This window comes from Chironomus tepperi, unplaced genomic scaffold, assembly GCF_022539635.2.
Source record: "Chironomus tepperi strain 1889 unplaced genomic scaffold, CSIRO-AGI_Ctep_v1 contig_364, whole genome shotgun sequence".
Classification (NCBI taxonomy): Eukaryota; Metazoa; Arthropoda; class Insecta; order Diptera; family Chironomidae; genus Chironomus; species Chironomus tepperi.
The window spans coordinates 361,807-388,754 of record NW_027226486.1 but is presented as its reverse complement, the minus strand read 5'-3'; the positions used below and the strand labels follow the sequence as shown (position 1 = coordinate 388,754).

At 33.7% G+C, this 26,948-nt stretch overlaps 3 protein-coding genes and 1 non-coding gene across 4 annotated transcripts in view; 3 read left to right on the top strand and 1 right to left on the bottom strand.

Moving 5' to 3' along the window:
* Cad86C (Cadherin 86C) overlaps nucleotides 1–17,093 on the top strand; it is a 217,620-nt gene extending 200,527 nt beyond the window's left edge. The window contains exons 7-14 of the mRNA XM_070646587.1: nucleotides 6,750–6,942; nucleotides 7,005–7,248; nucleotides 7,799–8,167; nucleotides 8,322–8,960; nucleotides 9,027–9,157; nucleotides 10,643–10,727; nucleotides 12,125–12,339; nucleotides 12,395–17,093. Coding sequence (XP_070502688.1) covers nucleotides 6,750–6,942; nucleotides 7,005–7,248; nucleotides 7,799–8,167; nucleotides 8,322–8,960; nucleotides 9,027–9,157; nucleotides 10,643–10,727; nucleotides 12,125–12,339; nucleotides 12,395–14,780 — 4,262 coding nt within the window. The 3' untranslated portion in view covers nucleotides 14,781–17,093. The remainder of the gene's footprint in view (nucleotides 1–6,749; nucleotides 6,943–7,004; nucleotides 7,249–7,798; nucleotides 8,168–8,321; nucleotides 8,961–9,026; nucleotides 9,158–10,642; nucleotides 10,728–12,124; nucleotides 12,340–12,394) is intronic.
* Nucleotides 3,863–3,946, top strand: TRNAL-UAA (transfer RNA leucine (anticodon UAA)). Its single transcript has one exon. It is a non-coding gene; the product is annotated as a tRNA-Leu (tRNA).
* A 4,257-nt stretch (nucleotides 17,094–21,350) lies between the features above and the next one.
* LOC139095433 (putative gustatory receptor 2a) lies at nucleotides 21,351–22,511 on the top strand. The gene has a single exon (XM_070646782.1). The coding sequence runs from the start codon at nucleotides 21,351–21,353 to the stop codon at nucleotides 22,509–22,511; it is 1,161 nt and encodes a 386-aa protein (XP_070502883.1).
* An 89-nt stretch (nucleotides 22,512–22,600) lies between these two features.
* LOC139095453 (glycosyltransferase 25 family member) lies at nucleotides 22,601–26,400 on the bottom strand. Its single transcript, XM_070646805.1, has 3 exons — nucleotides 25,581–26,400; nucleotides 25,403–25,518; nucleotides 22,601–24,548 (listed from the first exon to the last, which is right to left on the bottom strand). The coding sequence occupies exons 1-3, from the start codon at nucleotides 26,061–26,063 to the stop codon at nucleotides 23,312–23,314; spliced, it is 1,836 nt and encodes a 611-aa protein (XP_070502906.1). The 5' UTR covers nucleotides 26,064–26,400; the 3' UTR covers nucleotides 22,601–23,311.
* Between the last annotated feature and the right edge of the window lie 548 nt (nucleotides 26,401–26,948).

Below are 26,948 nucleotides of genomic sequence, written 5' to 3'. Positions count from 1 at the left end.
TTTGATAATAAGTTCTAACTTTCATGTGATGTGATTAGGTGTGCTTCTGATTTCCGGAATCGTTTGACTCTCTTTCAATAACCACAATTTACTTCTTTTATTGTTCTGACTATCTTCTCGGTTCACAGTTCTTTCATTTTTTTCATTCTTTCTTACTGCTGTTTTTGTTCAAAGAGTCATCAATCTTTTGGAGCTGTTGGCTCTATCTCACAATTTACTATCATTATTATTATTTCGCTTACTTTGCTGTGTCATGGCATTTGTGCTTAGTTGCAGTAAAATATATTGGAGTTGTCGGTTGTGTAGTTCAGTCCTTAGGGGGATTCTTTGTGGATTTACCCAGAGTTCCAATCCGAATTGAAGTTTGAAGACCTAAATTGAAGATCCGAAGGCCATCCGAAGTCTAATTGAGTTCGGCAAAGTTCGTTAAAAACCGATTTAAATTTGTTTGAAATGTTATACTTCACAAGAGTTAGCAGAAAAATATTTAATGCAAATTTTAATCGATTTTTAGCGAACTGGAGCGAATTCAACCGCTGACTTCGACATCTTGGATTCTGGATTGGGTTGACCTACCTGAATTGGGTATCTGGGATAACTTCACGTCCCCATGTACAAACCAACACCCGCATGACCCTGCACTTTCCCTTTCCTTCCGATGAGCTCTTCGGTCTACCTCAACCCATTGAATCTACATGAGTTGCACCACTTGAACTTCCCATTCATCCAATCCCCTTTCCTAGGTCACCTAACCTCAAAAATTAGTTCCATAACCTCCCATTCCTCCCAAAAATTTCTGACAAAATCACTCCAAACACCAAAAAAAACTCACTCTCAATCCATGAGTGAAGCTGTGATATAATCGACTTAGAATGTGAAGTGTTAATATGTGCTTTTATCCATTACAAAAAATCGCATTTTCTCCTCCTTGTTCTCTTGTCTTAATAGTTCCTTCTATTCTCTATAATACTATTACTTACATTTACTTTACTTTTGTGTCGAAAGCTATAAGAGAATAAGAAAATGTTCCGTTTGTCCATTTAATCTGACTATCCATCTTTATATCTTTACATATATTCATGGTAATAGCAATAAGAGCACATTGAAGGTATTAAATTGAAGGTTTTAGAAGTTGGAATGGAACTGGTCAGTTGTTGTAGACTGTGGCGCAGTTCTAAGCTGGATTTTGAGGTTATATGTGTTATGGCTTATTTACTTCTTTGGGTAGGGCGCATGCATGCGCATAACTGCGCGGAGAGAACGTCCACAGCCTACTCTATCCCTCAAGAACTTCCGAACATATTCCAAATCAGACAAAAACCTTCAAACTCTTCCAAACATCCAGCACAACCACAAAAAGACAAGAACAAAGGGCAAACAGTAAGGAATTCACATTATATACTCATACCCATCAGATATACAAACAGTCAATCTCTTATAAAATTGTATGTAATTAATGAAATTTCCACTTTGTATTGTGCATTAAAATTGTCAGAATCAGAACAACTGATCATGGCTATGCGATATTAAAATGAAATTTAATGCCACACATCTAGTGAAATTTTAGACAGCAAAATGGATTGTGATTGATGAAATGATATCTTTTGAAAGAAGTGCTGTTGAGGTGATCAATTATGCTGGTGTTATTTTGGGAGGAATTATGAAGGTACAGTTAGGTTGTGGATGGAAATATGAGAAGATAGGAATAGTTCGATGTTGTGTTGTGTTGCTGTTATGGAATAGTCATGTTTGGCGGTCAATACGACGCATACGCAGCGCCCTTTAGACAGCATTGTTCAGTTCGGAAGATTTTCAATTTTTTTGACAATTTTGACTGTTTTTTGTTTACAAATTGATTTAAATGCCTAAATTGTGCTTAAATGTTGCTGATTGACAGTCAACCAGACTCCACAACAGTCTCCTAGCGACTATAATGTGCTTTTCGGGATGTTTTTGTATTTTCCCGCCATTTTCAATCATTTTTTGTTTACAAACTTGCAAAAATGCTCAAATTAAGTTTAAATGAAGCAGACTAACTTGCAACTGATGATATTCCAGCTTTAGAACACCAAATTGAGGTTATGAGCTACAAAATGCCAAGGAATTATTAAAATATGAAGAAATTTACATAAAAAATCCCCAATTGCACATCATGCACTCATTTTTCTTCACCCCTTTTACTTTATAGTCCATAGCATAATAAATTATAATAAAAATAGAACTATAAGCATGTAAATACGTTGTTGCATATACGAAAAAAAGTAGCCAGTGCAAATCAATAACAATATGACCCAGTTTGTTGCGTGTGAGACAGAACTGAATAAGAATAAGAATAAGTAAAGGCGAAAGTGCTGTTGGAAATTTTACCACAATGGAATCCTTTCTTCCTGCGCCTTAATGCCTTCGTACTTATGTTCTTCAATTAGATTTTATGTGTGCGATAAATGGACGAATATAGAGCACAAAAAAAAATGTTGAACTTTAACGACAAAACGGTTCATATGCATGCAAATTGGTGCTTTAATGACGGAAGAAGGGAATTAATTGCTAAATATTCATTTTAGGCCATTTGGACTTTCACTTTAAATATTATCGATTAATCCAGTCAATTCTTATGGACTTGCGAACGTAAATTTGTGTAAAGTTTAATTTATATCGACATGTGAGTAATGTTATTGAATGGATATAAATTACATGATTCGTTGCTGTAATTCTTTATTTACAGTAAAATTTATCAATGAGAAATTAATATCGATTTTATGAGCAATTTATTGACATGATTAGTTGGTACTGGTTGCGTTATTGATGAGATAAGATATGAAGTATTGATTATGTCTATATGAATGGGTGGAATTTAATTATTAAGGTTTAAAAATTGAACAAATTGTGATTAAAGTTCAGATTTAGGAGAAATTTAGTGAAAATTTCAAAAATGTTTATAACGGACAAAATAAATTCAAATTTTGATAACCGAAAAATTCAAATTTTGGAATTAAAACTCCAAAAAAATCTGTAACTGACAGTATAAATTTAAATTTTAATGATTGAAAATTCAAATTTTTACAACGGACAAAAATTCAAAAATTTTAACGGAAAATATTCAAATTCTCAAATTTCAAACCAAGAAAAATCTAATTTTCATCAACTTTTCATTGAAAAATTGTATTCGGAAAAATTTAAATTTTAATGCAAAAAGCACAAAACTCACTCAATTTCATTTGCTAATTCCTCTAAATACAGCATAATAATTCAGTATAATTTAATCACAAACAGCATCAAAATTAATATTATTTAATAATCACAACGCTAACAACTTGTGATGAACAGAGAAGTTAATGATAATCATTACGATGTTATCACGCTAAAATGATGTTACGTCTGTTAATTCTAACGATAACGATAAAATCAAACACGTTAGGTTGTACAACAGCGTGATAACTTCATTAAATAATATTAAAGCATTTAAGTATTTTTCTGATGTTTGTTTTTTCAAAGCTTTCTGAGTTAAAATTTGAATTTATGTCATGCAAAACTCAACGGGTACATTTGCTAGTATTGCATTTTTTTAAATAATTTAAACTTAAACTATAATTTTGAGATAATAGCCATAATTTTCGGCAATTTTGTGAAAAAATGCGAAATAAGAAGAAGAAAAATCGTATGACGAGTTTTGAAACGCACAGAAAAATGAGACAAGAACGAAACTGAAAATCAATTTTATTCCTCAATTCAAAAATAGTCTTCATATACTTTAAAGACTTTAATTGATTTTGTTGCTTTATCATTTATCTGGAAAATGACTTCAAAGACCGCATAAAGTTCAAATAGAACATTTGGCCAAATCGAAAACATCTGAAGATGAGCAAGGTTGGCCGAGCGGTCTAAGGCGCCAGATTTAAGCTCTGGTTCCCATCTGGGAGCGTGGGTTCGAACCCCACACCTTGCAGTAATTTTTTTGATTCCTTTTTTACTTTTTTGATTCTTTTATGAAAATTTAACTATTTTAATGCTTTTTTTGCTGCAAATTTGAGCAATTTTCATACAGCAGATGTGATCATTTGATTAATTTAGTGTCATTAAGGTTATACTTCATATTCTCTAAGTATAATTTTCATCACATTGTAAGCTACTTTCATCATTTATAATAAACAGCATTGCTATATAATTGTAATTCAGTTCAGTCTACAATAATATTCTCATTAATCTCGTGAAATAAACTTCAATATATCCAAACTCTTTCATATATTTTAATACATTTAAAACCGCATGAAACTTTCATTGAAATTATTTATATTTTTTATATTCCAAGAACAAGATAAATATTCAGCAATATTAAAAAATAAATTGATAATCGCAACAGCCGTTCAACTCTCACTATTCTCAGCTTTTACCCTCAAGGCAAATAATTTTATTCTTCTTATTCTTGATTCTCATTCACATACACTTATAGCTTGGTCTTATCATTGATTAACATATTTTCGTATATTTTTTTATTTGTTTTATGTCGGTCACTGAACCCCAAACGTGCTCAATTGCCTAACTTTTGCTTTTCGCTCGCATGCTTTTCATGCGTAAATGGCATTTACATGCATATTATTAGAATATCAAATTACACACAAACTAATAATAGTGGCTTTTAATCAGTTTTAGTACAAAAAAAGTATCGCGAATAAAGTTTAAAAAATTATAATATGCAAATTTCTTAAAGTAAAGAGGTTCAAATCCTAAGAATTTTTAAATTTAATTCTTGACTTACTCTTTTTCTGTCTCTTTTTTTTTGAAATTTCACAATTTACTTGATTCGCGGTTCGTGTAGATTTAGAGGGTACTCAGAAGGGAGGGTTTTAGGATTCAACCTCACTTTACCCCCTATTCCTATCCCTATCCCTATCCCTTTACCTTCCCTATTCCTAATAAAAGTAGCACTAAGTGAACGACCGCTATAAATTTTTGCCCTTCCCTTGGTCGAAAACTGTATATCTCCCCCAAGATAAAGATCAATCGCAATCTATGACTTCCTACATGCCTGTAAGCTAGACTAACTAAAACCCCCCAAAAAGCATTACCCATTTCATGGAAAAAATCTTGAACTTTTTATCACTTCACCTTCACATAATGTCAACCATGTAAGAATGCATTAATTAAGTCTATACCATTCGTATAAAGCCTTTCCTGTAAATTTTCATATTTTATGAGACATTTTTCCTTTACGACGATGTTCTACAACATAGTATTACTGTAAGATTTATTACTATCCGACTGTATAATCGTCTCAAAAGAAGGGGGGTTGAACATTACGTACGGTCAATAGCACCTCAGTCGCCAAAATAACAAAAAATAATACCTTTAAGCCATAAATAAATGAATAGCATATATGCCGAAAAAATAAAAGTTTCTAACACACTACTGGAATTAATAGATACCTCAAAACACAGACCTGTACGTATCGTGTTTAGTAACGATACCTTTTATGATCCATCATTATATGTGATGATATACGCAATCGTTAAAGGCCGTTGACCAAAAGGCGATTTATTTACTTTTATAAAAGCGCCGGGCAAATAGACTCTGTGGAGAGAAGCTGATAGACTTAGAAGTGAAGTGATTAAATCATATGATGAAGAGGAAAAGGCAACAAAAATGTAAAAGAGCTTTGCTTTCCTCTTTGGTCTTCATTCCAATCAAAGTAAATTAGAGGAATGACTAGACTAGTGGATGGGCAGAGGCATTTGAGTTTTGAGATTCAGGTGCCTTCACATTATATTTTTGAGATTCAGGTGCCTTCACACTAGAATTTTGACATTCAGGTGCCTTCACACTAGAGTATTGGGGATTCAGGTGCCTTCGCATTAGATTTTTGAGATTCAGGTGCCTTCACATTAGAATTTTGACATTCAGATGCCTTCACACTAGCGTTTTGACATTCAGGTGCCTTCAAACTACAGTTCTGACATTCAGGTGCCTTCACACTAGAGTTTTGATATTCAGGTGCCTTCACACTAGAGTTTTGACATTCAGGTGCCTTCAAACTACAGTTCTGACATTCAGGTGCCTTCACACTACAGTTCTGACATTCAGGTGCCTTCACACTACAGTTCTGACATTCAGGTGCCTTCACACTACAGTTCTGACATTCAGGTGCCTTCACACTTGATTTTTGATATTCAAGTGCCTTCACACTTATAATTTTGACATTCAGGTGCCTTCACATTACATTTTTGACATTCAAATGCCTTCACACTAGAGTTTTGTAGCTACAATCCTAGCCACAACCAACATAACCTCAAAATAATCTCTAAACAATGCCCATCACTCATCTCATCTGATTCTCAATAAGAATAAAAGTAAAAAAAAAAGAATAATTAGATATCTTGTATGCTGCATGCTGTTTTTGTCTGTTGCTCTTTTTGTTCCATTCTTGAAGGCCTTTTTAAAGGGTTTTCAATTTATTCATTATTTCCATCTTTTTTTTCATCTAGTTCTTATTTTGTTTCCCATTCATTCAATTAGTTTTTCTTCTACATCATCTTATTGTTCCTGTATATTGAGGTTTAATCACATACTTTTTTTTTGTATATAGAATACTATACTTACCTGGCCGCAGTCAGGTATAATGATTATAATGATTATTGCGCCTTGCTTCCTTCCACACTCAGTATATCTAACGATGATTCCATCATCAGCCACGAAAATGCAATCTTGATATCAGAACTGATTTTTTTAACAATTCCTTCTTGTGTCAATTACAGGTGAAATAAGGCTCGTGAGGCCATTAGACGAAATATCAGCAATAACTCATATTGGTGATCCAGTTCTGTTGACGGTTGTTGCAGAAGAAGTGAAAGTGGCACGTAATGAACCACCAGCAATGGCAACGACCGTACAACTTGCTCTATTCCTACCCGAACGAAGTAATTCACCGCCTTATTTCGAGAACGACCAGTAAGTTATCTAACATCTTTGCATCTAATGTAACTTTAATTGTAACCTTTACTTTATAACAGTTACGTGACGAGAATCGATGAAAATTCACCAGCTGGTACAACACTTGTCTTTCCCGAACCGTATATCACGCGAGTTAGTGATGATGATGCTGGAAAAAATGGAGTATTTTCATTGACATTACTTAATAATAATGGAACATTTGAAATATTTCCCAATGTTGCTGAGCGCAAAGCTAATTTCATTATTAGAGTTCGTGATAATAACATGCTGAATTTTGAGGAGTATACGTCGTTAACGTTTCAGGTGAGTATTTTGGGAATGGGTTGGGGATGGGAGGGTATAGAGTAGTGCTGGGGCATGTCCAGGGGTTGGTTTAAAGCAAGGGCATGTCCAGGGGTTGGTTTTTCGGTATGCATCTACTTCTACACCTATACATAGTGCATATTCTAGGGTATACCTTAGGGTATGGACAAGATTAGGGGCAGGGGTAGATGAATTTCAAGTAATTCGAGGGTTATTGACCTGCTGGATGGGTTTTGACTTGACTAGATGATGACCAGGATAGCTATGACCAGTTACATTCAAGGATGCCGTCCTAATGCATTTGACCGTCCATAGAACCAGATAAACAACTAGTCAAAGAGAATCCTATCCACTCAAGCCAATTATGATGTTTCGAGCTGAATTCCACAATTTACTCTTAACCATCAATTCCCCATACTCTCCGAACAAGTCCATAATGAAGACATAACCTCACATAATGTGCCTCATGCCTCAAATACAGCACTTGATATAATTTTCATTTCGTGATCAACAATAATTTCTCAACAATGAATTTTTTCATCCACAACAGATACTTGCACAAGAACTCGGTCCAGCTACAAACCTTTCAGCAATCGTCAACGTAACGGTTTTCATTGTTGATGTCAATGACAATCCACCAATCTTTGAACAGACAGAATATCGTGTTGAATTACCCGAAAATATGACTGCTGGCACTCGTGTCATTCAAGTGCATGCAGATGATGTTGATACTGGAATGGGTGGACGTATAAGATACACGCAAATTCTTGGCTATCTCAACACTTCACTCAATTTGGATGCCTCAAGTGGAATTATAACTGTCTCGACCAACAATCATGGTTTTGATCGTGAAAAGATGCCTGAATATCATCTATATGTGGAGGCTCGTGACGATGATGGAATTGGAAATCGTGCTGAGGTCAGTGACTATTTTTTTTAACTTTAAGGAATTAGATTGAGAAATTATAGAAAATTGATGGCTGTTAAGTCAATTGAATTTATTAAGTATGAAGTCGTGCGTTACATACGACTATTGTGCATAACCCACATTAATGCCAATTCCTTCCATACAGGTCCCGCTCATCATCAAATTAATCGATGTCAATGATGAAACTCCACATTTTGAAAAGCCACTTTATGAATTTATTTTGACAAGTGACTTGAGGAATTTTACAATACCAGCATTTATAAAAGCAATCGATAATGACTCAGAGGAACCGAATAATGTTGTACGATATGAATTAATTCATGGAAATTATGAAAATAAATTTTTATTGAATGAAATCACCGGACAATTGACATTACGTGATGCATTGACACAAAAGAAGTCAAAATCATCTGATAATCTTGATGTTATTGTATTGACTGCACGTTCCTTTGATTTGGGTGTTCCTGTACGTTATTCAACAACAACAATACGAGTATATCCACCTGAAAGTCGTACACGTGCAATTGCATTTCTTGTTCCTGGATATTCGCATGATCGTGAGAAATTGGAAGAGACATTGTCAGATTTGACAGGTGGAAAGGTTATGATACAGGATATTAAGCGATATCCACAAAGTGGAACTGGAATTATCAAGCCAAATGATGAGAAGAGCATCGTTACAGCTAGAGTCGTTTATGACAGCGAATCAGTCGTGGATGTTGCTGAGATTCAAAAGAGATTAGTCCAAAATGACGATAGAGGCATCAGCATCCATGAAAATGCTGTAAGACACAAGACTTGACTAACATTAAGCAAATTGTTTAATTCCAACAAATTTTCTCACTTCCAGAACGTCTACCAAGCTGAAAATCGTGTCTACTTTTGGTTACTCATCATTCTCTCACTGCTCCTTGCTCTCGGCATTTTGACACTTTTATTGTGCTGTATCTGCTCATGGTGTCCACTTTATGCTGCCTCAAGGTAATTATATAGTATGATGTGATGTTTTTTACCATAATTTTTAACTAACAACTGCTAATTTTCCGCTCGCAAACTAACAAAACAAAAGAATATACAAAATGAATGAAATAAAAGCAGGAATGCTGGAAGGGAAAAGCTTTTAATATGAGAAATTCAAATTGAGATTTTTTTTATAGCTAAAGACATTTTAGTTTTACAGTTTTGACGAATGTTTCGTTTTAATATATAGGAATTAAAATGTTTTATGGAAATAGACACATTTGTGGTTTATTGGGATGTAGTGACGAGTAGAGTTTAATGGACGGCAACCAATAGGCTGTCATGAATAATGTGTCGATCAGCCGAAGGGTGAGGAGGAAAGGGGATAAAATCCATGCAACTAATCTGATTTTAAAACACGTCCTTGATAATTCTTAAATTAAAACCTGTTTACGTGCATATATCACAGCAACACCATTAAGCAGTCATAATTAAATGACATGACTCACAAAGATGATAGGTTGTCGTATTTTAATGGCTTTTATGCATTCATCATTCTTATCAGTGGTTGTAGATCAAATAGAATCTCCACACAATCTTTCAAAAAAAGGCTATTTAAATAATCAAATCTTGAACAAATCAGGTGGCATGATTCTGTGATAAAAGCTTTGATATCCTGTATCATGTGGATCTTTAATGATCATTAGTCATTTTGGATAGTAAAATATTGTTGATTGACTGGAAAAATTTTAATTTTGAAGATATTTAAATTTATGAAAGATTTTTGACTTTTAAACGTGAGTCATGGATTTTTATGAGTAGATTTGGTGGATATAGTTTCACTATAGATACTTTAGAATTGGCTAGACTTGATTTTGGGAATTAATTATAGTTTGTGGATCATGACCACAATAACTATTACTATAACTTTTTGAATGGGATTCCTGTAATGACCAGTCAACACTCTATCATTGAAAGAGCAGTTGTCAGGGGAATACAGAAAATGTATAACTTATATATGGGACCTTGTCATATAGTCGAATATCCCTCAATAGCTCATTGGTAGGAATATGCGATAGGAAATCCTAGAACGTGGGTTGAAGTCCCACTCGGAATCCGTTATTTGGAGTTAAAATCTCAATCAAGCTACCTTTAAATCCTCTCATATTGAAAGCTCTTCCCTTAAAACTAACAAAATATATACATTTTCTTGGTATGGTTCGTAGTTTCAAGCATGGGTGACAGATGATACAATTATTATTATTTAATTCCTTCTTTATTATTTCATGCTCGGTGGATTTATTCCTATCTTTCAATCACACCTTCCTTTCCATATATTTTTCTTTATAGACCAAAAAGTATTATTTAGTGTAATTTGTATAGTTGCTGAATGCCCTTAGACCATGTTTTTTGTTGATTTTGGATGGAAAAGAATAAGAGAAAAAAAAAAGAATTTTTTTATATTTTATATGCAAATTTTTTCTTGTTTCTTCTATCTCATTGTAGAAAGAGATTTAGAGTGAATAGTGAAGATGATGTAAATCTTGTTCATAGAGAACATCCAATTGGAAAGCAAACAAAATCTGTTCAGGTACATATCAAATTTCTCATTTTTGTTTGTAATTTTTTAATGATTTTTTTTTTATATTGCAAATTTATGTACATTTAGTTGCATCCATACTGTCTATTCTTTATTCTATCACACACATGTTTTTTGTTTTGTTTTTGTAATTTTTGAAGCTTTGCCTTTTTTCTTACTTTTTTTGTGACTAAACTCTTTATTTTTACTAATATCGTAATATTTATTCACAAATAATTTTATTATTTTTTTTTGTATTTTTTATATAAAATGTACTTGGATATTTTGTGTTGAATTGTTGGCAATTCCACAACATTTTTGTGCACTTATTTGGGATTGTTGCAAGAGAATTCACTGACTTTTTGAAGACAATTTCACAAACCTACCAGAAAATTTCATCGGCAAATAAATTTTAAATTTTGAATTCTTAAAAATAATTCACAAATTAGAATAGATAAATTTAAAAATGAATAGACCAAAAATTTGAATTTGAAATTTCAAAAAATTCAAAATTTGAATTTGAATTGTCAAAAATTTGAATTTGAAGTTTGAAAATTTTGAATCTGAAATTTGAAAACTTTGGATTTGAAATTTGGAAATCTTGAATTTGAAATTTGAAAATCTTAAGTATGAAACTTGAAAATTTTGAATTTCAAGTTTGAAATTTTAAAATTTTGAATTTTGAATTTTGAATTTAATACTTGAAAATCTTTAATTCAAAATTTTTGAATTTATTAATTTGAAATTTGAAACTCTTGAATTTGAAGTTTGAGAATTTTGAATTTGAAATTTGAAAGTTTTAAATTTGAAATTTGAAATTTGAAATTTGAAAGTTTTGAATTTTAAATTTGAAAATCTTGAATTTGAAATTTGAAAATTTTGAATTTGAAATTTGAAAGTTTTGGATCTGAAATTTGAAATTTGAATATTTTGAATTCGAGATTTGAAAGTTTTGAGTTTGAAATTTGGAAATTTCGAATTTAAAATTTAAAAATTTTGAATTTAAAATTTGAAAATTTTGAATTTAAATTTTGAAAATTTTGAATTTGAAATTTAAAAATTTTGAATTTGAATTTTGAATTTGAAATTTGAAAGTTTTGAATTTGAAGTTTGAGAATTTTGAATTTGAAATTTAAAAATTTTGTTTTTGAAATTTAAGAAATTTGAATTTGAAATTTGAAAGTTTTGAATTTGAAATTTGAAAAATTTGAATTTGAAATTTGAAATTTGAAAATTTTGAATTTTCATCAGAATTGCACAGTTTTCAACTTTAAACCCTAAAAAAAAATTGAAGATTCACAAAACTGTCAACAAAATCACAAAAATATCCAAGTCTTAATGTCAAAACCACTTCAATCCATTCCACAAAATCTAATCAAAAAAATATTCCCAATAAATTCTCCTTCCAGGTCGCCGAGTGGATGGGACGAAGAGAAGCATGGTCAGCGGAGAGGTCGACAGATTCAAAGACGAAACCTACACGATGGGAGTTTAGTAAGAGAGGAGGATACGCTCACCAAAAATTAAATGGAATTGATAATCCAGCTGCTAATATTGACGATGAAAATGCAAATAATAAAATTAATCTAAAAGCAGATGAGCAACGTGAAACTATTAATATGATGTAAGTGCTTTACATATTCTGATCAGACATGATTAATAGCTTTATATGTTTATAGAAATGAAACTGAGACGACAACCAAAGAAACTTCACAAAAAAAATCGATAAAATTGGATAAAAATCACATATATAATGAAGACATTGAGGACGACCAAGATTACACGAGCATTAAGCATGTAAATGTTAAAGATAATAATACACTTAATACACAAGCGATTATCGATGAGGACTCAATACGACGACATGAAATGGAACGTGGTAGTGATATTGAGTATGAAAGACGAATGAGCTTTAAGCGGCAAACAGCACAAGAAGAAGCAAATATCAGTGGACGTGATCAATTATTTATCAAGGAAGGAAATGCCGAAATTCTTCGTCTTATAACACGTGGTGGACAACAAGGAAGTACAGAAAATTTATATATCAATGTCCCACAAAGAGGATGTAACCAGCAGCCACAATATGTCTTGGTCGAAAACAGTGGAAAGGAAATTTTGATGCGACGCTTCATTGAGGAACAAGCAAATGGCAAACAAATCATTCGTGAGCATTATCAAGTCATACCAAATGCGACATTCATTCAGACCCTACCAAATGAGGTCCAGGAACCAACACAGGCTGAGAAACGTGAAAATCAACAGCAACAATCACAAAAGGATTTAAATCTAGTCGAGTCAGAGATGCAACATGCTGTATCAAATCAATCGCTTGTCATCCAGCAGGAACTTGAGAATTCTTTAAAGCAACAAAATGCGCTGCTGCGTCAAATTTTATTAGAAAAAGAGAAGCTAGAAGAAAAGTACAAAGAGACTGAAAATGCTCTCGAGACACAAAGTCTTCCATGTCATTCACTCACAGCAGCTGCACAGACACAAACCGACTGTGAGATTGCTGTCCAAACAGATCCATGGAATGAGATAAATGGATCAAAGACATCATTGAATCGACGACGAACGAGAAGTGAAAATGACGATTCAGCATCAGAAGATGACTTTGAGTATGTCCGATACAGTCCACCAAATAGTCCAAATGGAATATACTGGATTAAAAGAAGAAGACCGAAAAAGAAGAACGGACAGAAGTACAGTAAAGATCAAGATCAGAGATTTGGAACTAGAAAAGTTGTGACTGTCGAGTCCGTCAAGCGAAAGATCCGTACACCAATTCAGGAAGAGACAGAAGACGGAAAAATCAGACGAACGCCAATAGAACATCGTGAAACTCGAGCATCAAATCTCCGTCGTCAAAAGATCGCCAACGATCGTCATCGTATGCTTCAAGAGAAGCTCCTTCATGACTTCCACGACTCACAAGATGAAGGTGAAATAATTCCAAATATTCGTACAAAATCACAAAAAAATATCAAATATTACATTGAGGACTCGGATGGTTCCGAGAATGAAGTAATACTTCATAAAAATTACTATTCAGCCGACAGCCTTGACAACGACTATGAGCTTGAAGATCAAATTAATGATGATAATAAGCGTCGTATGACTGAAAGTGTACCACCAACGCCAGCCATTCGTCATACACGTCATTCACATGAAAAAGATTGTAAGACAAAACCATATAAATCATTTAAGATTGAATCAGAACCAGCACAATCAAAAGCTGCCATACAAAAACAACAACAACAACAACAAGAGCCACCAAAACGTCCATCAATTGAACGACAAAAGACATTTTCAAAGACAAATTATGATATGCCAGATACAAAAGGAGTGCCAAGATATATGGAATGGTATGCAAAAGGTAAGGAATGTGGAAAAGAGACAAAAGTTCCACCTGTAAAGGCAAAAAGAAAAAATCTTACAAAATCAAATGAGAAACTTGATCTACGTCCCGAGCCACTGCCACGTAATACACCATCAAAAGAAGCCGCACGTCTCCTAAAAGAGGACATTGATATGGCAAGGAAAGTCGAATCCAGAATTCAACTTCCATCAGAGGCACTTAATCATCCACTCCTTCAACATTCCGAGCATCGTTTTGAGCATGAATATCAACCGAATGTACCACAACAACCTGTTAAACTTCCACATTATTTATATCCAAATACACCGCCGACACTTAATGGTGATGGTCCAAAAGTAAGCATCAAATATAAGCCGAACTCATCACCAATTAATGAGAATGAAGTGTCAAAGACAACGACAACGATAAAAATTCCAATTGAGCAGAATGGTGGATCTAATCCAAATATAACGACAACGACCACAACGACAACGACAATGATGAATGCATCATTACAGCAACAGCAACAACAGCAACAACAAAGTCAACATGAAGATGATCATGATTCAGGAATTGCAATGAACTCATTGTTACATGGACGTAGAAATAAGATGGCAGATAAGAAGAGCGTCTTCACGATCGCATATGATGATGTGCAGATTAAGAGGATCCAAATGAGTGAAAGTGATGAGCCGCCATTGTCGTAAAAATTAATTAATCTGAATTGCTATGCTTAAAAGTATAAAAAAATAATGAAATTCCGTACCTAGTTTAATTTTTAGATTGTCTTCCATATAACTTCTTATGCTTTGTTCCTTTAAGTTTGTGATTGTGACAGGAAAAATTGTTTATTTTGCCATAAAAAAAGTCTTTTTTGATATAAAGTTAGAAACAATTTTTGACAACGAATATTGGAGATTAAACCCTGATTATGGATGAATTGATACTGTGATATTGAATCACAATTTATTAAGAAGTGCTGAACGATGAGATATTGTAGAATGAAATGAATATAAGAATTAGACAGAACGAATGGGTAATATGGAACAGTTAGGATAGGAACAGGTTGAATTTGAAACATAGAAATCGAGATTCATAGATAACTGTCAGACTTTGTATGCTGACTAAGATAATCACTGAGAATCATTAAAAGAAATTTTCAAATTACTCCAAAGTGGACAGGTTTCTATTTGACTAGTTGTATGTTAAGTTCTACAGGACAAACTTGTTCTAAAGGTTAAACTAGTTCTAAAGGATAAACTAGTTCTAAGATACTAAATAGTTCTAAAGGACTAGCTTGTTGCAAAGGACTAACTTGTTCTGAAACCATATCTAGTACTAAAGAATTAACTCGTTCTAAAGGACTGACTAGTTCTAAAGGACTGATTAGTTCTAAAGGACTGATTAGTTCTAAAGGACTGACTAGTTCTAAAGAACTGATTAGTTCTAAAGGACTGACTAGTTCTAAAGGACTAACAAGTTCTAAAGGTCTTTTTAGTTCTAAAAAAACTAATTAGTTCTAAATGACAAACTAGCTCTATAATACTAGTTCTAAAGGACTGACTAGTTCTAAAGGACTGACTAGTTCTAAAGGACTGACTAGTTCTAAAGGACAAACTAAGAACAAGACATCCAACTAGTCAACTAAACTCCTATTCACTCTAGAATACCTAGTAAGACCAACCCTAACCAACCGATCCTTTATCTTAAATTCCATGTCTAACTACCCACTTGAATCAATACAAACAGAAGACATTGTAGCTTCTGACTTAAAGAAACTTAAACTTTGAATCATAAAAAATTGAAGAAAAATCAATTATTCTAAAGATAACTCTCTGCCTTTATACTCAATTGCCATTTTAAGGTAGAAACAATTTACATGAAAAGTAAATCTTTATTGCGCTTTAATATGTTACTGTAGTCTAAATATGTCATAAAAATAGTGAGAATAATGTATTGTACTTCTAATTGTAGAGGTATAGTAAGAAGTAGAGCTTAAAGTTGACTTGGATTTTGGATGGAAAAAGTCAAGTTGAATCGAATTGAATCAAATTTTGCAAGTCAAGTAGACTTTTCCATACAAATTTCGAGTTCAAGCTCTTGACCAGTGTTGTCCAAATTGAGTACCCCAGAACCCTAGTATGTCATAAACCGTATGCCATGCATGATTTCGTTCGTGGCTTATCACCAAGGGTGCCGATTTACAAAAAAAAATTGGACAGCAATACTAAGAAAAAAATCGATAATTTTGTGAAGTTTACATGAATCAATCAATTTTTAATTAAAATTTATTCCCTTTTCATTTCAAATAATCAAGAGTGAAACTACTGCCTAAAACATTCATGAATAAGTTATTGATTATATTCAAGTCAAAAGATTTGATTAATGTTAAAAAGTAAGGTTCGAAAATTGCATGCAAGTATGTGCATAGTGTTTGCAATATTTGCATTCAAGTGTGCGTAAATATGCGCATTCAAGTGTGCGTAAATATACGCATACGTGCATGCGCAAATATGAGCATTTTAATATGCGAATTTCATGTACATTCTTACACTTGTATTCAAAACTTGTGTGTAAAACTTGTACACAAAACTTGTATGTATGACTTCTGTGCAAGACTTGTATGCAATTTTCGAACTTTAGCTAAAAGTAGTCACAAAATTTTGTCCCATTAAGAAATTTCACGTACATTAAAAAAAAATGTTCCTTTAAATAAACATACAAAATTGTTGGTTGTTCATATTTTTGAGATAGGTTAGGTAGTGCTGGATTTTTGGCGGGAAATGACAATTGGCGCTAAAAAATCAGCACTTCCTGATTAACACTGATTAAAAAAATATTTTAGATAAATTTTTCATCTCATTATTTAAAAAATGAGTAAATTGTCAAGTTGAATTATTCTAGTGAATCTTTTTACTTCTAATTAATGTAGAATTATAGCATATCCATAAGATTAAAATCTGAATTTAAAATTTCATTATTTTTTGTGTATATAAATCCTTTAGATTATTAATCATAATGAGATGTCTAGGATAAATTTTTAGGTTATAATTTAATTCATTTAATGAATTTTTAAAGCAATAACATTTTAATTTTGTAAATAGTAAATTAATTAACAATAAGTACTTAATATCATTAAAATTGAGGAACTTAAATTGATGATGCGATATATACAGTTAAATTATAGCTTAAGAAATGAAATTATCATTGATACATGGAAAATTATATTCTATACATAAATATAAAGTTTTAAAAAGTATTATAGTCTGTAAATTCTTAATATAAAATAAATATAATAAAGATAAAAACGTGATTAAACATAGAAATGGAACTGCCTTATATTTTAAAATCATTTATATTTACTTATACTTTTTGACTTTATTTCAGTGTTTCAAAAACGACTTTCGAAAAAAAAATTGTCGTTAAAATTCAAATTTTATTTGTACGTTATTATAACTTTTCTTCGTAACGTAAATTTTTATTTTAAAATAAGTTGAGTTCGAAATGTTCGAATTTTTCGACAATTTAATATCGAAAAACTCGAATTTGAGATGGCCACACACTGATTTCAGTATTTCAGATCTTGAGGAACACAAATGTAAAAGACAACGACAAGAACTTTTTAGGGCCACTTTAGGACTTTTATTAACACTAGAGTTCGACAATTGCATGCAAGTATGTGCAAGCCGTATGCAAGTCTTGCATACAAGTGCTACAATTTCATGTAAATTCTACCACTTGTATGCAAGACTTGCATACTATATGCGCATACTTGCATACTATATGCGCATACTTGCATAATGTATGCGCATACTTGTATAATGTATGCGCATACTTGCATGCAATTGTCGAACCCTAATTAACACTATATTGAACCAAATTTGAGCCAAATTTAGACGGCTACAATTTGGTATTATTAAAAGAGCTTTAACAATCTCATGACGGAGTCTTAATTATAATAGTAACTCGGGATAAAAATAAACAGCCTTTATAAGCTTGTGTACTGATTATGATAATGATATATGTAATCATAAACAGCATCAATTTACATGTGAACAATCGAATAGCAATATAACACTTTAGGTCAGTGATGGTCAACCTTTTTTTGAGTCACGTAAGTATTTGATATAAAAATGGATTGTCATATGCACAGATCCTCAATGGCATGACGTAAACCGCATTTTTTGTCGTTACAAAAGTTGAAATCAGCCGTCATGACGTCGACAAGGCAAATTTGGGTCTTGCTGGGCAACGTAGTCATGCCTTATCGAGTCCGTTGCACTGTTTGGATGTATCTTTACAAAGGAGCTTAGCTTTCGATTTGACTGCTAGCCTAAGTGTACTGAGAACATCCAAAGAACACTTGGAAAGAAGTTGCGATAGAGATAGTATTGCACTTGGTATCGGAAATTGGCAAGTGAAAGCCAGCGATAGAGCCAGCTTCAGGTGACTCCTGTGGGAGGTCATGGATCACAATTGATCTTTACGACCTTTACCCGAGCGACCAAATACGAGCGTTCTAAGTAGCACGTTGTGCTGTTGACACACAACACGTTGAGATACGCTGATTGACCATAACTGACACTCGTGAAAATCATTTATTTAAATTGTTTTTATTTCCAATCCGATTTTCAATTGTCAAAACTGAATAAATAGATCAGCAGTCAAACATTCAATAACAAACTCAACCCAGCTATGAGTCTATTCACATCCTTAACACTTTCTATATTGTTAGTGTCAACATCAATTCCTATTGGAAGTGCTGTTTTGAAATTCGTGCTTGATGAGAAAGTAACAAATTGTGGTACACATGACTGGCAGATTGATCTATCAAATTTCAAACTTGTCATAGTCAGTGACACTACAACTGTGGGTAATGGAACTTTTTCATTATTAAAAGCCGTTGTTAGTCCGTGGAAGTTATTTTTTTATGGTCAGCAGTACGAACGAGGACATTGGATAAAAAAATTTGAGAGGAAATTCGATGATTTCTGTAAGTATGTCTTGAGGCCTGGTGAAATGTAAGTTTGCTATAATGTAGCATTAAGCTTCAATTTTACTCAATTATTGCCTTAATTCCAGGTGGTATGACGCATTCTACAAAAAAAGTTATGGACGAAAATGTCCATATCCAAAGGGTGAAGTTTTTGTAGCTGACAATGATGCTGTTAGCTTTGATGTTAGCTTTATGCCAAGAACTTTTGAAGGTAGATGGAGATTTACTGTTGATGGGGAACTTGGATGCTTTAGAGTTCATTTTGATTTTGTGGATTATTGAATTTATAACAATTGTAATTAGATCCACTTAAGGAAGCTTAATCCAAAAGAGAAGTTTTGGGAGTTGATCACCTATCATGCCTGATAGTAGGCTTAAAGTATATAATTTAAAGCTTCTCATGTTTTTTTATCATCAATTCACATCACTTATTTGACACACATCCTGTTAATTAAGCTATCAACAGCAACACACTACTTGCTTAGGGGACGTTCACTTATTATGTCACGGGGAAAATTGACTTTTTGAACTCACGCCCATCCAAATCCGTAACAAAATCTTAACCTGAGTCTGTCAACCCTTCCCCTCTCCCTCCCCTCTCTCCCCTCTCTCCACTCTCTCCACTCTCTTCCCTCTCTTCCCTCTCTTCCCTCTCTCCCCTCTCTCCCTTTCCTCTATAAGCGTAATAACTGACTCCTCAGGAAATATTTAGAAAATGTAATAGATTCCTCGTCGCCGATGTCCAAAATCTTTGCAGCAATATTGTAAAGCCCCCCCTCCCGCCTCAAATTCCAAACCTTCCCTTACATAATAATCTAGAACAATAAAGATAATCTATATAATCAGCACTAATCTGATCTCTAATTAATTCTTAATGACTCCAAAAATGCATAAAAGATCACAAAAATCAATAATGTCATTACACACCATAATCAAACATGAAGCTATCAACATCAACAACAATAACATTAATTCTCATTTTATCATCAATTCCATCCGGAATGTCAGCGATGAGATTCATACTTGATGAAGAGATTTCAAGTTGTAGCGATGCAGAGTGGCTTGTTGATTTGTCAAATTTTAGACTTATTATGATAAATGATACGACTACTGTGGCCAATGGATCAATGAAGTTAAAGGAGCGACTTGGTTCACCATGGAAATTGCACTTTTTTGGTGAACAATTTGATCGTGGTCAATGGACAAAGAGATTTGAGCGGAAGTTCACCGACTTTTGTCAATATAATCTGAAATATGGAGAAATGTAAGGGATAGTTTGTGGAATTTGTGGATTGTTAGCTGGAAAGCACATGGTGTAGAATTGGCAAAATATTCGGCGACAGACCGGTTTGACTCCGGAAATCAAGCTTCATATGCATAGTGTGTCCGGTGTACTTGGTGTGCTCTCCGTACCCGGTTTACACGGAGTACCCGGTGAACCTGGTGTACTCAGTGTGGCCAGTGTGCCTGGTGTACCAGATGTGCATGGTGTATCAGAAGTGCCTGGTGTACCAAGTGTGCCCGGTGTACTTGTTGTGTCCGATGTCCGTAGTGTGCCCTGTCTACTTAATGTGCTCTTACTTAGTATGACCGGTGTTCTTGGTATGCCCGGTGTACTTGATGTGCCCAGTGTACTAAATGTGCCCGGAGTACTTGGTTTGCACGATATGGCCTCTGTACCCGGTGTTACTACCGAGTTGTGAGCTAATATTGTCTTCTAACGCATTGTGCTGATCAGACAATGATCTGTTGCTGTTTATCATCTATTAATTACCTATTAATATTTATTTACAAATATCATTCCATTTCTCATCCATAGATGGTACGACAGCATGATGAAGAAATCCAACGGTAAAGGATGTCCTTACAAAAAAAACCAAGAATGGCCAATGGAGAATGATGTTGTCTATTTCGATGTAAGCTTCATGCCATCATACTTTGAAGGCAGATGGAGGTTCACGATGGATGGATATCTAGGATGTTATAGAGTGAACTTTGATTTTGTTCATATGTGATCAATAAGACTGCATATTGAGCTGCATAAGAAGACTGAACATATTGTACCTTTTTGTAACATTTCCTATTGATTAATAAAGTTCAGCACAGAACAAACATGATGGATAATTAAGACATTTGTTAATAATGGAAGTGCAAACACAATTCACTTAATGACAGCATTTGCTGAATAATTAATGACTATTAATGCAATTAATACTTCCAGTTAGCAGGCCTTCCTGTCATAAATGAAGTTTGTCAGTCTTAATCAGAACTACGGCCAGAAATGTCAGGTTTAATATTAAAATTAACAAAATTCGGCACTAAATTCTTGCAGATCCAATATCAAATCAACGGAATCTGTCCAATATCATTCGACGACAATTATCGTCCACAAGAAAGTCGCAGACTTAAAAGATATTCAATTTTTTTGGTCATTTATCTCACAGCATTCATATTCAGTCTGTATTATGAGAAAGAACATTTCATAAATAATGAGAAAAGTAATGTCGGTGAGACAGTTGACTTTATTCAATTAGTCAGCATGCGGATGTCATCAATCATTATAGTTCTGGAAGCTCTCATCCAACGACAACATTTAATTAATTATTTTAATAATTTACATGATGTTGACAGTCACTTGATGGATATAAATGTTAAAATGAATTTTAAAATGGAACAATTTAAAGATTTGATCAAAATTATCATCGCAGCAAGCTTTTGCATTGGATCGGAACTAATGGTTGTGTTAATGTATCATTTAAGGTACAAACTTGATACATTTCTGTACTGGATCTCGTACATTCCATTTTATATCCATTGTTGTATGCGTTACTTCCAACTGATGCAATTTATAATGATTATCAAGCGTCGGATCGACATCGTGAATGTACAATTGAGTCAAATTGATATTTATCGACCGAGCAACTACGACACTTTGGATAATTTGAGGAGAATTTGCTATAAACTGTTCATCATGTCGCATTCCATTAATCGTGCATTTGGACTGTCAACACTTGTCAATATCACAAACGATTTCATAACTGTGACTTTAAACAGCTACTTTATATTTGTGGCATGTCAAAGGTTCACGTACAGAAGTAGAATCAAAGCTGTCGAGAGCATCTTTTGGAGCTTACCGCACTGCATCAACATTATTGTCTTAGCCACATGCTGTCAAGTCACTGTCCTAAGCACACGCAAAATTGGCATGCTGCTCCATAGAATTAAGTTCAATTTCTCGAACGGAAGTCAGAGCATGTTTATGAGTCACTTTAGTATACAGCTACTGCTTCAGAAAGTTGAGTTTAATGCTTTTGGATTCTTCAAGATTGACTTCTCACTTTTGTATGCTATAGCAGCTACTGTGACTACTTATTTGGTGATTCTGATACAATTCTATTTGAATGAGAAGAGTAAAGGAACGGAGACTAATTTTAATAAGTAGAAGCTGTCATTGGATCCAAAATATCGGCAATCCTTCTATGGACGTTGACTACAGCAACATATTAAGCAGTAAGTAATAGTCAGCCACAGTTTTTCTTAATAATATTCATTTTTATTATAATCTATGTAATTTATGATCTCAGAAATCAATAAATTTTGTAAAGGATTCGTTGGTTTTACTATAATAGGTAAATAGCATTTAAAGGCACACTTTTGGGAATTTTTATTAAAGTTAAGGATGTTAAACTTAAAAAATAATTTTTGGCTTTATCAATGGCAAATATAAGGAATTTTTTCTAGTAAGTAAATTTGATCTAGAGATTCTCTAAACATGTTCTAAGGATCAATGATGCTAATAAATGCTTTTTCAACTTCCACGTGTAATAGGGAAGGTACATTTTGATTTTTAATCATTTTTAAAAATTTTCAATATTTTATGAAGTTTTAAAAATTCAAATTCGACCTAAACATGTTTTAGTGATCAATGGCTAATAAATGGATCTAACTTCCGCGTGGAACAGGGAAGATACTTTTTAATATCAAATATTTTCTATGAAAATTCTCAAAATTAATAAATTTTAAGGTAGCTTTAGAAGTACAAATTCTTCCTTAACATGTTCTAGCTATCACCTAACTTCCGCGTGGAACAAGGAAAGTACTTTTTGATTTTGAATCTTTTTAAAAAAATGCTCAAAATTAATAAAAATTTCATGAAGCTATAAAAACTCAGTTCCTTAAACTAATTAGTCCTCACTCATAAAAAGTATAAAAATATGGCAGTACATAAGCTAATCATCATCATCATAATTCACTTCCATCATGTCCATGTTGAGCTTGATGCAAAATATTTTCTTTCATATTTTTCAATGACTTGTCAGCCAATAAATCAAGTTCAATCTGCTTTGAATCTTCAGTATCTGATATGTATCCTTCCTCTCCAGTGTAGTGTGTTGGATATAGAAGCAATGGATTGACACTCCATGCAACGAGATTTCGATTCTGATAATTGAACTTCCAGGTATCGTTTGGATGTTGATTGAACATTATTGGAAGGAATTCATCTACTGGAAGGAGTTTTTTGAGTGGTTCAGCAGCAAGTAGCTTCTTCGCTCCTTCAAGTGTGATTGCATAGGCAAGTGTCCAATAAGTGTATGAAACTTTCACAAATTTTGAGTTTTCCTCAATGAATTCCTCATTGTCATCAAGTCTTTTACGTCCAAAATAGATCAAATCATATCCACCAATTCTTCGAGCTTCTTCCATCATTTGAATAGCATGTTCTCTAAAGTATGGCTCAAACTTGATGTCATCTTCAAGTATCAATACTTCCTGAAGATTATTTTCGACGATTTTTTGCCATATCATGTAATGACTAAGGAAGCAGCCAATCTCACCAAGCTTCATGGGTCTCTTATGGTATGGATCTTCATATTCAGGCATGAGTTTGATTCCTTTTGCAGCTATTTCATCATCAGTCAGCTTCTTACCGTCAACAGCCTCAAAGTAAGTATACTCAATTCCTAGTTCCTTCAATGTCATGTCCATCTTCAATTTTCGTTCTGTTCGTCGCTTAAGATTGATCATGAAGATTTCTGAGAATGTCAATCGACTCATCGGTGGATATTTGACGAAACTTTTAAGCTCTGGAAGTACTCGAACTTCATCATATCGATGTACAATCGCAACTTTTGTATTCAATATCTGTTCATAATCCTTCTCAAGTGGATCATCCTGATCCAATGGCACAAAAATATATCCATAAAATTTCGTATTGGATATAATCATATCCGTTCGTGAATATTTCGCTGAGATTGCAAAAATTATAATATCGTCCATTGGTCCATCAAAGTACTTATCATTATAAAAATTATTCAGCTTCGTTGCATTAAATGTAAGATAATCACTTCTAACTCGTCTGAGATCAACAAGTACAGCACTGTGTACCATTGGTACGATATGTTCGCCAACTAATTCATGATTACGAATCTTTTTGTAGTCATCTGTTCGACGGTAGTAATAGTCTAATGACATTCCGCACCTAGAATTGAAAAAATGAACAATTTTAGTAACACAAAAATAGACCAAAATCAACAGTCATGTAGTCGTCAGCAGGAGAATGTGGTAAAGGGCGTAGCCAAGGGCGTAGCAAGGGGCGTAGCAAAAAGCGTACCAAGGAGTGAAGCATAGAGCGTAGAAAGGAGCGTAGCAATGAGGGTAGCAATAAGCGTAGCAAAGAGCGTAGAAAGGAACGTAGCAAGGAGCGTAGATAGGAACGTAGCGAGAAGCGTATCAAGAAGCGTAGCAAGAAGCGTAGCAAGAAGCGTAACAAGAAGCGTAGCAAGAAACGTGGCAAAAGGCGTAGCAAGGAGCGTAGCAATGAGGGAAGCAATGAGCGTAGCAAAGAGCGTAGAAAGGAACGTAGCAAGGAGTGTAGAAAGGAACGTAGCGAGAAGCGTAGCAAGAAGCGCAGCAAGAAGCGCAGCAAGAAGCGCAGCAAGAAGCGTAGCAATTAGGGTAGCAATGAGCGTTGCAAGGCAGCCTAATTTCTTGCCCTAAACGTGGCGCCATAGCCATGGGCGAATTCGAACATTTTCTGAGCAAGAAGGGGGTTTAGTTCGAAATTTTTTTGTATGCATCTATAGCAAATTGATTTTTTTTTTCCAAAAGAGGTAGGGAGGCGATGATTCGGATTTGACCCCCGAACCCCACCCACGTGAATACGCCCTTGTCACAGGCAACAACAATGTGTTAATCGGGACACTAGAATATTCAATTCATATTTACAATTCAATCTAGAAAAATCTGTACAGAAATTGATAAGAAAAACTACAGACAGCCACTTCCGGAAACTTATTATCACTTAAAACCAATAACAAGTAAACAAAATCTCACCAGAAATTCGAATACAGTCCCTCAGACACTAGCATAGGTGCCACAATTGGCTTATTGAGACTAATCATCATATCTAGTGTATCGTCGGTCGTTAAAAGTGCATCAGCATCTAAAAACTACACAAAAACATATGTTAAGCATTTAAACATCTGTTACGGACGAGAATAATAAATCTTACGAATACAAAGTCGGTCCATGATTGTCTTGCATATTCTAATGCATTTTCTTTAAGTTTAATGATGTCTTTGAACCTCTCATCCGGCCAATGGGTCACATTTGTTTCACCTTTACGGAGCTTTTTACTATCATCATATTGATAATGAATTGAGTGATATAAACTTTGAACTTTTGCAAGCCACACATCGAGGATTTCACGACTATTGTCAATATTGTGATCTGTCACAAAATACAGTGATATTCTATCCTTTGGATACTTTTGTTCCTCTAAATATGTCAAAAATAATGGTAATGTATGTGCTTTATTTCTAACTAATGTGACTATCATAACACTGGGCTTTTTGTACAACTGATTGTTATCACTTATTATATCTTTGGGTATAATGATTTCATCCTGTAATTCATCACTTGTGTTGTCACTTGTTGTTGAGTATTTAAATAGAAATGTTAAAAATAGAATTATAAAAATTTTTACACATTCCATGTTTATAAAATTATGTGTAATTTTTGTGTGTTTATAGCCTATCGGAAGTTTTATTGTGCGATGTTGCCAGATTTTACTCGTATTTACGTTTTAAGGGGATATTTTTGGAGAGTGTAGAGATTACCCAATGGTGAAAATTACCCAATATTAATGTTGAGTGGCAGGTGAATTTTGAAATTGTGTAGGAATTGCAGCTTGTTCAACAGCATTAAATTGAGATTTTACAGTATATTCACAACTTTTTAAGAAAACAGAGCATGGAAGCTAATCACATCCAATAATTCAAACCATTTCCGAGTGAAACATGTTGCGATTAGTTGACCATATCTAGTTATAAACTTGACATTCTACGGCAAGTTCCACATGTGTTATGTTCAATCATAGACAGTAAATCGATTACACGCAGTCTGATCCACAAAGGAATTAAATTAATATTATTTATCAAATTAATTTTTAATTAGCAAGACAGCTGCAGTCATCTTCTGAAAGAGGCTATGAATCGCAATTGACCTAAACAGCAGCAAAGTAGGTAAGCATGAATCAAATAGTTATATGTCAAAATTAAGAGTTGTCACGATGGAATCCACGAGCGGCACAATTGAAGAAGACTCTTCCACGGCAGCCATAAGCACGCCAAACGGAGACGACTTTCATATAGTGTTAATAAAAGAGCTATGAATTAAGAACTAAGGTCAGAGTAACGCTCTTCTGGGGTCGGATTGTTGACCATTTCTATGCAATGCCTTCCGAGTGTCTCGGTATGAAATCTAGTTCTCGAGAATTTGTCAAATTTACTAAAAACTTAGTAAAAAAATTATCACTTACTAAAAACAAGATCATAGTGATAATTTTTATTAGTTGATGCACTTTTGATCGCAAAGCATT